Source organism: Mizuhopecten yessoensis, unplaced genomic scaffold, assembly GCF_002113885.1.
Source record: "Mizuhopecten yessoensis strain PY_sf001 unplaced genomic scaffold, ASM211388v2 scaffold10693, whole genome shotgun sequence".
NCBI classification, from domain to species: Eukaryota; Metazoa; Mollusca; class Bivalvia; order Pectinida; family Pectinidae; genus Mizuhopecten; species Mizuhopecten yessoensis.
In genome coordinates, this window is record NW_018408674.1 from 182,030 (window position 1) to 197,166 (window position 15,137).

At 35.8% G+C, this 15,137-nt stretch overlaps 1 protein-coding gene across 1 annotated transcript in view; it reads left to right on the forward strand.

Annotated features, from left to right (window-relative positions):
• Nucleotides 1-7,763: 7,763 nt before the first annotated feature.
• LOC110461864 (transmembrane protein FAM155A-like) overlaps nt 7,764-15,137 on the forward strand; it is a 110,501-nt gene continuing 103,127 nt past the window's right edge. The window contains exon 1 of the mRNA XM_021515586.1: nt 7,764-9,434. Within this exon, the coding sequence (XP_021371261.1) occupies nt 8,898-9,434 (537 nt within the window). The 5' untranslated portion in view covers nt 7,764-8,897. The remainder of the gene's footprint in view (nt 9,435-15,137) is intronic.

The window sequence follows — 15,137 nt, forward strand, 5'->3', positions numbered from 1 at the left end:
TTAAAAACACATTCTTCTACGATTCATCTTATGAACTGTTCTCGCCAGGTCATATTGTATTTTAGGTTCATTCATTAAGACAACAAGTTTCTGTACAATGTTAAAATAGTTTTAAACCTGGTACAATATGTTCTGCTGTTGTAAAAAGATGAGCTCTGATATCCGAATAAAAATCTCATTCAATCAGACAAAGGCATTCGTCTTCAATACAGTTTAAATTACAAAATGTACAAAGTCTATCTTCTAAAACTATTTTAGGACGAGAATACCGACCAGTTTCAATGCTAAGCTTTATACTCCAAGTGCATTATACTGAAAGTGACTTAATTAAGCAATGGACAATGACAAGTTTCAGGAGCAATTACATTTTACCCACAGTCCGCTAAAATACAAGCTTTGGTGTTGTTTGTAGTGCCCCTTAATATATATGATTTGGCAGTGTTTCTTAAGATCAAAAGAATGAAATATCCAGAGTGTTACGAAACACACATGTATGTATATCACACTATAGGAAACGGGATAGCTGTCACTTATGACGTTATGAATTCACAAGTTTTGACTACAAATGATTATTTATTTTTAGCTAATATTTCATGTAAGTATTATCAGAATAAATTTCAGTTACAAGGTGGAGGTCAACAGCGTGGAATGATGACCAACCAGGAAAGTCACCAAACCACCTTGTGAGTTGAAATAGTCAATATAAATACGTAATAAAAAGCACATGTGAAGTATTTGGTAAATTGCTGCAGAATGCCAAATAAAGTAAATATTTATTGCACCATATGCTGATTTCGTTCATTCAGAACTAACCAGTTGTGCGTAAGGTCACAGGAATGAAATGAATGTCTAACGTGTTGTGAATCATTTGTAAAATCATAGAAAAAAGGTTAATGCTCCTGTTAAATTATTTATTGCATTATGAATTTACATTTCCTCGCTAAGACAGATAATGTATTTGTTAAACTAGTTTTTCATGTAAAACGTGTCAGAATAAATTTCACCAAAAGACTCCAAATCCAGGAAGATAATACTGAATTTTCCTTGCTGTTTTAAACGTAAATAAAAGGATTGAATACACACTTGTATCATGTTTGATGGGGTGTGATACATTTCTGTTCAAACATTTTCTTAGAGATGTGTTGTAAAACTCCATGTAATATGTTTAAACAAAAATTTGATGCAAACCATCACAAAATATTCAAAATACGCATCTCGGTCCTAAATTCCTTTTCCAACATTCTTTACGTTAAAGGAATTCTTCTGCTTGTAAAATATTGCCCTCCTGTGTACATGTAGGCCGACAGAATTATCAATTTCTCTTTTATAGTGTAACCTGTCAATCATATCTGTGTACCTCTTAACTTTATAATATCCCATCCAAACGAAGGAAATTACAAAAACTCACCTGTCATCACATCATTTTAAATTCGAGACAGGTCCGTATTTACATATAAATCATGGTCAGATATTGATTGAGTACACTGTGTCGGTTATATTTTTTTATGATACATAGAAGATAAATTCCATTTTGTATTAAATGTCCTTTTTTGTGGTTTGGGAGAGAAATATATCATATAAACCATTACATTCGAAGCCTACGTATGTTATATCTATTAGATCTATTGTCGTCAAATAATACAAAAGATATATAGTTGAACACGCAGCAAATTAAAAAATGTCTAATAAGAGAAGGACTGATGCTCTGCAGTGATGTTATATACTCCCTCGCACTGTTTGTAACTTCTAACTGTTCCACGGACTTGTTAATCTGATTCCATCTAACTTCGGGATTGTTTTAGTTGTTACTAACATGTGTGTACCCAGTTTGCACTGTTTCGTATACTGATGAGTTTAGACTGGCTTCCACGTTTTTCATTTTACTACTAGCGCTTATCTCCCCCTAGTTCAAGAATCGGACATTCAAGTGGTAAAAATTATCAGAGTTTAGTTTTTTTCTAAATATAAAGAAATTGACCTTGTATACTCCGCCAGGTATGCCACAATTAGGCCTCTTTTTAATCAATAGTTAATTACTACCATGATTTTTTGTTTTTGTTTTTATCTTTTGGAGTATATGTAACTACTTGCGAATGACGGTGAAGATTCTAGCGCAACATTAAAACGTCTGTTTTTTTGTATCAGAATATTTATTGTTCATAGATATTAAAGCAAACCATGTGCACCTTCTAATATTAATCAATTAAAAAACTAAAAAAGTCCTGTGGACTCTCCCCGTTGAAAACAAATCATTTCAAAAAGTTCCCTTGTCAGAGCTACCACGCATACCCATCTTACTACTTAAATACTGACTTATTTGAAATTATAAAATGTTTTAGAAGTAAGATGAACAATCGTTTAATGAACTCTGCCTAAAAGATGACGTCATAAATGTAAAGAATGAGTAGAAACTCACATGATAGTTTTCTCCATTTTGCTGGTTAGATTCGAGGACTTATGTGTGACTAACTGTTTGTTTTATTGTCCAAACGACTTTTCCATTCAGATTGACTTTAGATTCAAAAATTTCTGAACATCGTTAGCATACCCTTAACATTTATTTTTGTCAATATTCATGCTATTATTTTCCTGTAACTTCATAAATGACTATATCATACACAAATAGATCAGATGATTCGAATGCGCACATTCAAGTCTTTAAAATACACAAGCAGGATCGTTAGAGTCAGGTCAATATTGTGTATTTGAGTTTAATATATCTTAATTACAATGATACGTTTTACTAAAGATACAGTTACATGCATACAAGCATAAATTTACATACAAATGTAGCAGGGATCAATCAACTTGTAAAATATTGTTAAAACAGTTCTATGTCATACATGGATAAAATTAACCTAAATTATCACAGATAACACTCCCTGTGGTCGGGACATCCCCTACCTAATTACAAGCTCTTCGGATGTCGTACAAAGTGACAAATTAAGTGCATTAAAACTGTTTGAGAAGTAATAACAATAATATCAAAAAATATTCTAGTTCTACTTCGTAGTGTTATTCAGGTTTCCAGGGGTCGGGGATAGCCCTATCAGCGATGTCTGCTAAATACACTACTTGGTAGCTTAATATCATTTAAATATAGACAAACCCGCAATGTTAAAAAAAATAAAAAAAATATGCGAGAAATGCTTTTTCATGCTACAGTGTTAACTAATTTCTATGTATTGAAATCACATCAATCGTTACAGTTCCTGTAAGTAATTATATAACAGGTTTACAAATCAAATGCTATGACGTCACCCACCAACATCACCAAACGTAAGGTAAGTGGAAAGAACGGTTTTTTATTTACATGAAATTAATAACAGAACCAAACTGACCTGTATAGACACTGTATACCTTGTTTGTGATACAGGTAGCAGTTATCAAAGCTTACCCACTTTATACATTATTTCTCAAACTAAAAGACCATTCTGTACTTACGCTTACTTTTCTTGGTTTGGTTTCATCTCTAATTTTGGACACTGTGCATTCCATGTACGTAAATCCATGTTGTACTGCAAACTGGGTAAAGTGTATTTGTGCATTGTATTGTGTAAACCATTATATTTTACATTGTATATTGTAATGCATGTACACAATGCGGAAATCCTATTTTTTTAACTTGTATATTACATTGTATGTACACAATACAGAATTTGTGATATTATATGGTTTGGTACATTGTATGTAGACAATGTGTTATCCATTATTTGGTACATTGTATGTATACAATGTGTTATCTATTATTTGGTACATTGTATGTATACAATGTGTTATCTATTATTTGGTACATTGTATGTAGATAATGTGTAATCCGTTATTTAGTACATTGTATTTAGACAATGTATAATACATTATTTGGTACATTGTATGTTGACAATGTATAATCCATTATTTGGTACATTGTATATTGACAATGTATAATACATTATTTGGTACATTGAATATTGACAATGTGTTATCTATTATTTGGTACATTGTATATTGACAATGTGTTATCTATTATTTGGTACATTGTATGTATACAATGTGTAATCTAGTATTTGGTACATTGTATGTAGACAATGTGTTATCCATTAGTTGGTACACTGTATGTAGACAATTTATAATACATTATTTTGTACACTGTATGTAGACAATGTATAATACATTATTTGGTACATTGTATGCAGACAATGTATAATACATTATTTGGTACATTGTATATTGACAATGTGTTATCTATTATTAGGTACATTGTATGTATACAATGTGTAATCTAGTATTTGGTACATTGTATGTAGACAATGTGTAATCCGTTATTTGGTACATTGTATGTATACAATGTGTTATCTATTCTTTGGTACATTGAATGTATACAATGTGTTATCTATTATTTGGTACATTGTATGTATACAATATATAATACATTATTTGGTACATTGTATGTAGACAATGTGTAATCCATTATTTTGTACATTGTATGTATACAATGTGTTATCCATTATTTGGTACATTGTATGTATACAATGCGTAATACATTATTTGGTACATTGTATGTAGACAATGTTTAATCCATTATTTTGTACATTGTATGTATACAATGTGTTATCCCTTATTTGGTACATTGTATGTATACAATGTGTTATCAATTATTTAGTACATTGTATGTTGACAATGTATAATACATTATTTGGTACATTGTATCTAGACAATGTATAATACATTATTTGGTACATTCTATGTAGACAATGTATAATACATTATTTGGTACATTGTATGCAGACAATGTATAATACATTATTTGGTACATTCTATGTAGACAATGTATAATACATTATTTGGTACATTGTATGCAGACAATGTATAATACATTATTTGGTACATTCTATGTAGACAATGTATAATACATTATTTGCTACATTGTATGTAGACAATGTATAATACAATATTTGGGACATTGTATGTAGACAATGTATAATACATAATTTGGTATATTGTATGTAGACAATATATAATACATTATTTGGTACATTGTATGTTGACAATGTATAATCCATTATTTGGTACATTGTATATTGACAATGTGTTATCTATTATTAGGTACATTGTATGTATACAATGTGTAATCTAGTATTTGGTACATTGTATGTAGACAATGTGTAATCCGTTATTTGGTACATTGTATGTAGACAATGTGTAATCCGTTATTTGGTACATTGTATGTAGACAATGTATAATACAATATTTGGGACATTGTATGTAGACAATGTATAATACATTATTTGCTACATAGTATATTGACAATGTATAATACATTATTTGCTACATAGTATATTGACAATGTATAATACATTATTTGCTACATTGTATGTAGACAATGTATAATACATAATTTGGTATATTGTATGTAGACAATGTATAATCCATTATTTGGTACATTGTATATTGACAATGTGTTATCTATTATTTGGTACATTGTATGTATACAATGCGTAATACATTATTTGGTACATTGTATGTAGACAAGGTGTAATCCATTATTTTGTACATTGTATGTATACAATGTGTTATCAATTATTTAGTACATTGTATGTTGACAATGTATAATACATTATTTGGTACATTGTATGTTGACAATGTACAATTTATTTGTTGGTACCTTGTACGTAGATAGTTTGTTATTCTTGGAATGATGTCATCGTCATCCCATTTTGACGTCAATTACAAGTTTTTGATACATTAATGATAAACTAATTAGCTCAATGCATTTTGTTTTATCAACCCAAGAAAAATATAACCGGATACAACTGATCGACCCTAGACTGTAGCACCTCGTGACTGATAACACGTTGATTGTGCCACTATGCTATTTGAAATATTTATGAACTCCTGGTGCATTTGAACATTTGGCCTTTGACATTGTTATAATAAAAAGACTAGATAACGCTACATTCATTCCCAAACGGAGGAAACAGTATTTTAATACATTAGTCATGCGTCCTCTTTATTCAATAACACCAAATGTCGGAAAAAAATATAAAAATACAAAATGTTTCAGAAAAAAGATGAACACTCTTTTTTAATATTGCGTCACAACATTTAATGTACTCTGCCTAAAAGATGACGTCAAAAATTTAAAGAATGAGAAGCATGATAATTTTCTCCATTTTGCTAGTTAGGTTCGAGGACTTAGGTGTGCTTAACTGTTTATTTATTGTCCAAACGATTTTTCCACTAAGATTGACTGGGGATTCAAAACTTCTTGAACATCGTTAGCATATGTACCCTTCAAATTTATTTTTATCAATATTCATACTATTTTTTCCTGTAACTTCATAAATAAACCCGTCCGTGGCTAGAAAGTCATGTGACTTTTGGCTGAGGACAAACAAGAAAAATCTTGAAATTAATGCATGATAATATAAACTTTATTTATTTAACAACAATTATGAAACAAGTTATTTCAACTTATATTAATCACTCTTGTTGGCCCGGATGTTAGCGTGTGGGAGGAAACCGAAGTACCCGGAGAAAACCCACGTGGTCACGTTGCATGATGCATTAATGCATGAACAAATAATCGGAACGATCTTTCCGTTTTTTACGGCTTCTCGATGAATATTCCACAGATTTTTACAATTCATATTTCATTTACGACTCAGGCGGAGTCGGCACAGGAAAACCAAACAAATCGAAATAAACAAGTCGTTATTTTTTAGTAAAATACATGTAATATAAAAAAATATTAATTTTGAAAAAAACCTGTTGAAGTTATTTTCCTTATTGAATATTTAATCGGTAAAAATGTAAGAGGAGATATAAAACGCTGATCCAAAAAAGTAATATATTAAAAAAAGTATAATTCTGATAACTCCTTTCTTGTAACCGTACATACATGATTAAGCGAACGGCGCACGTGCATGTGGTTACTATAGCTACCCAATGAGTTGTTGTATCTTAGCTGTATATAAGTTGTTTATAGCTAAACAGCCACATAGGTATTTGCACGCATGTTTATTTTATAGAGCCATGGACCACTAAACTTCATTGCACCTCGTTAAAAACACTTACAATGTAGCAGGTCGGTTTCACAGGAATGTGAATGAGAAATATTTTCGATGACGCATGAAATATGTTTTATATGAATATCTATAGTGAAAGATTAGTGTGTGACGTAATATAATTGATAAGAAATGATTGAATCTGTGTGTAAATACACACGTGTGTTCCCCAATCAGTGCGCACACATCTCGACAATCTCGGCATGCATTCCAATTAATTCTCGACAATAAACTGTTCATCTGCCGGCCAGGTCTTCCGTTGCATGTGTAAGTGACCAGTTCGAGTGAACAACCTCTTTCTCTATGTTTCTCATCACCACATTCATCGTTGTCATCCCCATTCTCCCTCAACATTGCCGACAACGGCAGCCTGTGATGAATCCGATTAGCGATCAGAAGGAGATACTGACTGTCGGCTAGCTGTCACGGCTCCGTAAATACAGTGAACGCTGCTTGCACGTAAGCATCTGCTGACCACCGGTCTGGGATCAAGTGACCACAGCCTGACCAGAGAGAACACTGTAGAATCGCACGTTCTGTACAATAGATATAATAGATCATATGCATATATACAAATATATAGCTGTGTTTGTATGTAGATATTGTTCAAACAAAAATCTCCAGCAGTCGAATCTATTGACGTAGCGAATGTTAGGAAATCGGGAGCGCGAGATCTGCTCTTATCAGTTCTGGCTAAGTATGTATGTGTATGATCTGTATGTATTAGTGAGGTAGAGGGACGCGCTGTTTGTTGGAGGACTTCTCGACTTGTAGTGGTCACACTGCCAGTTGAATCAATAGTGAATAATCGTAGCGAGCTCAACTATCCTGCACCGTTCCTTTTCCATGGCTGAAATTATCGTCGTAAACAGGGTGACTCCATTCCATTTCAACTTTGCGGTATTGATTTGCTGGTATATATACATATCGAGAATCTAAGCGAACCGACAACGGAACAAGGCAACTCGAAGGTGCCCTTGTCCGAGTCGACGGTTCTCGAAAATCAACACTTGTTGCGTTTTGTCTCTCCCGCTAACAACTGAAACTTAGTGTTGGCTTGCGAAGCAAGTGAGTGCGGCGTGGCTACTAGGAGCCCTACTGAGATCGGTGAAACATCAGCCGTGTTCACTACATACAGAGCTGTGCAAAATCAATGGGAAAATACTCGTCTCGTTGATATGGGAATGGACTGATAAAATGTAAAGTCTGTTTGCATTTAGCTGTCTATTTAAAACTGTTTTTCACGCATAATGCAGCCCGCTCAAATGCCATCTGACGAATTGTTTGAATCGGAAAGCTTGCACTAAGGGATCAACATGTGGCTTCACATACGCATGCGCAAATGATGCGAGTAATTGAGGGGAATGGAAAGATGGCGGTGACATATAGCTTCAGTGCTTATTTTGTATATTCAACATGTGTGATGTGCCGGCTAAGCTACAACAGATAAATATAAGCCAAATAAAAGCTGGCGGATTCGATGTGAACTCTGTTTGAATTTAAGTAGGTATGTCGCTAGTCATTGAGTTCCCATCCTTCGTCTGGACCAGCACCAGTTTGTATAGAGTTTGTGAAGAAACGAAGAAGAAACGGGGATACGTGTTACCGAGGGAATTTAGTAGCAAAGGCGTATCCGGAGGACCGGACCTCGACATAGCCACAAGTTGTTTTGTTTGTTACCAAAATAAGTGTTCGTCGTTATTCCAGTTATTTTCTGGGAAGGAATATAAAATAATTCCCACACCAGGATTTCCATTTGGATAACTGGATGAATATTTACGCCAGGTTCCGCGTCCACCTTTTAATGCTTTTCTTAAATTTTCAACCATTTTTCTCATCTTGTTCTGAACTATGACATTGTGTCATGTGGCAGCCTCGCTATATGAAAAGCCGAGTTCATCATACAAAGAGGCCTGTCATCTACGAAGCATCGTTACAGCCTGTTTTCTTCTGCTGATGGGTTTTGTTCACGGTTGTAAAAGTATTCTACACTCGGGAACAAAATTGCCCACCTACCCCTCAGCTAGCTCGTGTGAGTTCAGGTACGATGGGGGGAGTACCGGTTCCCCCTACTCTAATCGGTCCCAGTGCCTTTACCTTAATTCTCAATTCAGTGAAAATATTTGCAATATTAGTAAAACACTACGGAGACAGGAATTAGGGAAATACCATTTGAAGTTTTGTTTCGATTATCCCGTGTACAAGGTGATTCCAAACAAGGATATATCCCATGAAATCGAGGATACAGGCTGTTTAAATTATCTTCAGAAAATTATATTTTTGGATCTGGAGATTGCAAAAATGTACGAGGAATTTAAGCAGATAATGTTTAAGTACGACTGCTACCAGACGAAGTATTCCGTGAAATGGACCTGTGAGCATTGTGAGGTAAGACATTATATTTAAAATTTAATAATATATTTGTTTAGTTTAAGATTTAGTTTTATTATAAATTTTATCAAGGCGCGTATTGTTTGCAACATAAATACATACAGCGCTCAGCGTTATGGTATTGTGTTATATTTAACTCAAGCGTACACATATGCCCTTATTTCGACCACATGTACAGTGGCCAGGTACGAGCGCGTGCGTATGACAGACGACCACCTACTAGATGTAAGAGTGACCAGCGTCAGCAGATCGGCTATTGTCTTCAATTTAATCCACACTTGTGTTAACAAAATGTCAATAAACCCCATAAAAACTTATTTAAACTAAATATTTCATTTACTTACATGTAAGTTATATACTGTCTATGAACGTGTGGACAGGGCACACTAGTATGAACTGTTAACAGAAAAAAACTTGTATGACAGGGAACACTTACATGAACGTGTTTACAGGACACATGTGTATGCACGTATTTACAGGACACACTTGTATGAACGTGTGTACAGGACACACTTGTATGAACGTGTTGACATGACACATCTGTATGAACGTGCTGACAGGACACACTTGTATGAACGTGCTGACAGGACACACTTGTATGAACGTGTTAACAGGACACATTTGTACAAACGTGCTGACAGGACACATTGTATGAACGTGTTAACAGGACACACTTGTATAAATGTGTTGACAGGACACACTTGAATGAACGCGTTAACAGGACACACTTGTATGAACGTGTTGAAAGGACAGACCTGTATGAACGTGTTGACATGACACAGCTGTATGAACGTGCTGACAGGACACACTTGTATGAACGTGTTAACAGGACACACTTGTATGAACGTGCTGACAGGACACATTGTATGAACGTGCTGATAGGACACACTTGTATGAACGTGTTGACAGGGCACACTTATATGAACGTGTTAACAGGACACACTTGTATAAATGTGTTGACAGGACACACTTGAATGAACGCGTTAGCAGGACACTTGTATGAACATGTTAACAGGACACACTTGTACGAACGTGTTGACAGGACACACTTGTATGAACGTGCGGATATGACACACTTGTATGAACGTCCTGATATGACATATTTGTATGAACGAGTTGACAGGATATATTTGTACGAACGTGCTGATAATAACATTTGTATGAACATGCTGATATGACATACTTGTATGAACTTGTTGACAGGACACATTGTATGAACGTGTTGAAAGGACAGACCTGCATGAACGTGTTGACATGACACAGCTGTATGAACGTGCTGACAGGACACACTTGTACGAACGTGCGGATATGACACACTTGTATGAACGTCCTGATATGATATATTTGTATGAACGAGTTGACAGGATATATTTGTATGAACGTGCTGATAATACACATTTGTACGAACGTGCTGATATGACACACTTGTATGAACATGCTGATATGACATACTTGTATGAACTTGTTGACAGGACACATTGTATGAACGTGCTGATAGGACACACTTGTATGAACGTGATGGTATGACACACTTGTATGAACGTGATGATATGACACACTTGTATGAACGTGCTGATAGGACACACTTGTATGAACGTGCTGATAGGACACACTTGTATGAACGTGTTGATAGGACACACTTGTATGAACGTGTGGACAGGGCACACTTGTATGAACGTGGGGACAGGGCACACTTGTATGAACGTGCTGATATGAAACACTTGTATGAACGTGTTGACAGAACACAATTGTATGAACGTGCTGACAGGACACACTTGTATGAACGTGCTGATATGACACACTGGTATGAACGTGCTGATATGACACACTTGTAAGAACGTGTTGACAGGACATACTTGGGTGAACTTGAACTTAGGAATTCCTTCAGGATGAAAATTATGATTGATTCAAATTTGTCCCCTCGTGTCTTCAATTTTATCAAATCGATATAGCTGAGTAGACCTTACTTAAGAATTGGACACTGGTCAATAGTTTGCTTCAAGTGAACAGTTCATGTACACAATGACCATCTCTGTAAGTATCTACCAGAACTGACCGGATATTGACCTTTGTAGTGACCGGTATAAATATGTTTGGCCGGTAAAACCAGTACTCGTCTTTATTGCAACAATAAAACAATACATACAAATGTAACTTGCATCTATTCACTATTTTACATAATGTATTTAAAGTTTAGCTTACCCAGAAGATGTTGTACTGAGAAAGTCTGTCTCTCTACGTAATGCATATATGTCCTTGTAATGTCTGTCTGTCCTTGTGATGTCTGTCTGGTCTCGTTACGTCTGTGTGTCCTTGTTATGTCTGTCTGTCCTTGTAATATCTGTCTGTCCTTGTAATATCTGTCTGTCCTTGTTATGTTTGTCTGTTCTCGTTACGTCTGTGTGTCCTTGTTATGTCTGTCTGTCCTTGTAATATCTGTCTGTCCTTGTTATGTCTTTCTGTTCCCGTTACGTCTGTGTATCCTCGATATCTCTTTGTGTCCTTATTATGTCTGTTTGTTACGTCTGTCGGTCCTTGGAATTTCTGTCTGTCCTTGTTATGTCTGTCTGTTCTCATTACGTCTGTCCGTCCTTGGAATTTCTGTCTGTTCTTGTGATGCCTGTCTCTACTCGTTATATCTGTCTGTGTGTAGTTATGTCTGTCAATCCTTGAAATGTCTGTCTGTCATCGATATGTCTGTCTGTCCTTCTTGTAATGTCTCTTTGTCCTCGTTACGTCTGTCTGTCTGTCCTTCATGTTAAGATACAGTTATGTCTGTCTTTCATCGTTATATACGTCTACATCAAATGTACATGTCGCACGCGCTAGGGGGTTACACTAAATACATCAAACGTAGCTACAGGACATTACCCGCTTACTGAACCAAACTAGCTATGTAAAGACATGGTAATGTTTTTTTTTATTGTTATATTTTGTTATTTTTTCTTTTTAAAAATGTGAGGAGGTACAGTTTAGTTGAATGTCTGAGTCACAGTTCTAATAAAGCTGAGATTCTGAGTTAAAAGGCCAATTTGTTGTGTGTCTGAGACAGAGTGTCAAGTTGAGTATCAGAGTCACAATGTCCATGTTTTCTGAGAATCAGTGTTGTGTATCTGAGACAGAGTATCAATTTGAGTATCTGAGTCACAATGTCCATGTGTATCTGAGACAGAATGTCAAGTTGAGTATCTGAGTCACAGTGTCCATGTTTTTTGAGGATCTGTGTTGTGTATCTGAGACAGAGTATCAAGTTGAGTATCTGAGTCCAGTGTCCATGTTTTCTGTGGATCTGTGTTTTGTATCTGAGACAGAGTGTCAAGTTGTGTATCTGAGTCACAATGTCCATGTTTTCTGAGGATCTGTGTTGTGTATCTGGGTCAGAGTTTCAAATTGAGTATCTGAGTCACAGTGTCCATGTTTTCTGTGGATCTGTGTTTTGTATCTGAGACAGAGTGTCAAGTTGAGTATCTGAGTCCAGTGTCCATGTTTTCTGAGGATCTGTGTTGTGTATCTGAGACAGAATATCAAGTTGAGTATCTGAGTCACAATGTCAATGTGTATCTGAGACAGAGTGTCAAGTTGAGTATCTGAGTCAGAGTGTACATGTTTTCTGAGACAGCGTATCAAGTTGAGTATCTGAGTCACAATGTCCATGTGTATCTGAGACAGAGTGTCAAGTTGAGTATCTGAGTCACAGTGTCCATGTTTTTTGAGGATCTGTGTTGTGTATCTGGGTCAGAGTTTCAAGTTGAGTATCTGAGTCACAGTGTCCATGTTTTCTGATGATCAGGTTTGTGTATCTGGGTCAGTGTTTCAAGTTGTGTATCTGAGTCACAGTGTCCATGTTTTCTGAGGATCAGTTTTGTGTATCTGGGTCAGAGTTTCAAGTTGAGTATCTGGGTCAGAGTGTCAATGTTTTCTGAGGATCTGTGTTGTGTATCTGAGACAGAGTTTCAAGTTGTGTATCTGAGTCAGAGTTTTAAGTTAAGTATCTGGGTCAGAGTTTAAAGTTGAGTATCTGGGTCAGAGTGTCCATGTGTATCTGAGACAGTGTGTCAAGTTGAGTATCTGAGTCCAGTGTCCATGTTTTCTGAGGATCTGTGTTGTGTATCTGAGACAGAATATCAAGTTGAGTATCTGAGTCAAAATGTCAATGTGTATCTGAGACAGAGTGTCAAGTTGAGTATCTTAGTCACAGTGTCCATGTTTTTTGAAGATCTGTGTTGTGTATCTGAGACAGAGTATCAAGTTGAGTATCTGAGTCACAATGTCCATGTGTATCTGAGACAGAGTGTCAAGTTGAGTATCTGAGTCACAGTGTACATGTTTTCTGAAGATCTGTGTTGTGTATCTGAGACAGAGTATCAAGTTGAGTATCTGAGTCACAATGTCCATGTGTATCTGAGACAGAGTGTCAAGTTGAGTATCTGAGTCACAGTGTCCATGTTTTCTGAGGATCTGTGTTGTGTATCTGAGACAGAGTATCAAGTTGAGTATCTGAGTCACAATGTCCATGTGTATCTGAGACAGAGTGTCAAGTTGAGTATCTGAGTCACAGTGTCCATGTTTTCTGAAGATCTGTGTTGTGTATCTGAGACAGAGTTTCAAGTTGAGTATCTGAGTCACAATGTCCATGTGTATCTGAGACAGAGTGTCAAGTTGAGTATCTGAGTCACAGTGTACATGTTTTCTAAAGATAGGTGTTGTGTATCTGAGACAGAGTGTCAAGTTGAGTATCTGAGTCACAATGTCCATGTGTATCTGAGACAGAGTGTCAAGTTGAGTATCTGAGTCACAGTGTACATGTTTTCTAAAGATAGGTGTTGTGTATCTGAGACAGAGTGTCAAATTGAGTATCTGAGTCACAATGTCCATGTGTATCTGAGACAGAGTGTCAAGTTGAGTATCTGAGTCACAGTGTACATGTTTTCTAAAGATGTGTGTTGTGTGTCTGAGACAGAGTATCAAGTTGAGTATCTGAGTCACAGTGTCCATGTTTTCTGCAGATCAGTGTTGTGTGTCTGAGTCACAGTGTCCATGTTTTCTGAGGATCAGTTTTGTGTATCTGGGTCAGAGTTTCAAGTTGAGTATCTGGGTCAGAGTGTCCATGTTTTCTGAGGATCTGTGTTGTGTATCTGAGACAGAGTTTCAAGTTGTGTATCTGAGTCAGAGTTTCAAGTTAAGTATCTGGGTCATAGTTTCATGTTGAGTATCTGGGTCAAAGTTTCAAGTTGAGTATCTGGGTCAGAGTGTCCATGTTTTCTGAAGATCTGTGTTATGTATCTGAGACAGAGTTTCAAGTTGAGCATCTGAGTCACAATGTCCATGTTTTTTTGAGACAGAGTTTCAAGTTGAGTATCTGGGTCAGAGTGTCCATGTTTTCTGAGGATCTGTGTTGTGTATTTGGGTCAGAGTTTCAAGTTGAGTATCTGAGTCACAGTGTCCATGTTTTCTGAGGATCAGTGTGTGTATCTGGGTCAGAGTTTCAAGTTTAGTATCTGGGTCAGAGTGTCCATGTTTTCTGAGGATCAGTGTGTGTATCTGGGTCAGAATTTTAAGTTGAGTATCTGAGTCAGAGTGTCCATGTTTTCTGAGAATCGGTGTTGTGTATCTGAGACGGAGTTTTAAGTTGAGTATCTGAGTAACAGTGTCCACGTTTTCTAAAGATCAGTGTTGTGTATCTGAGACAGAGTTTCAAGT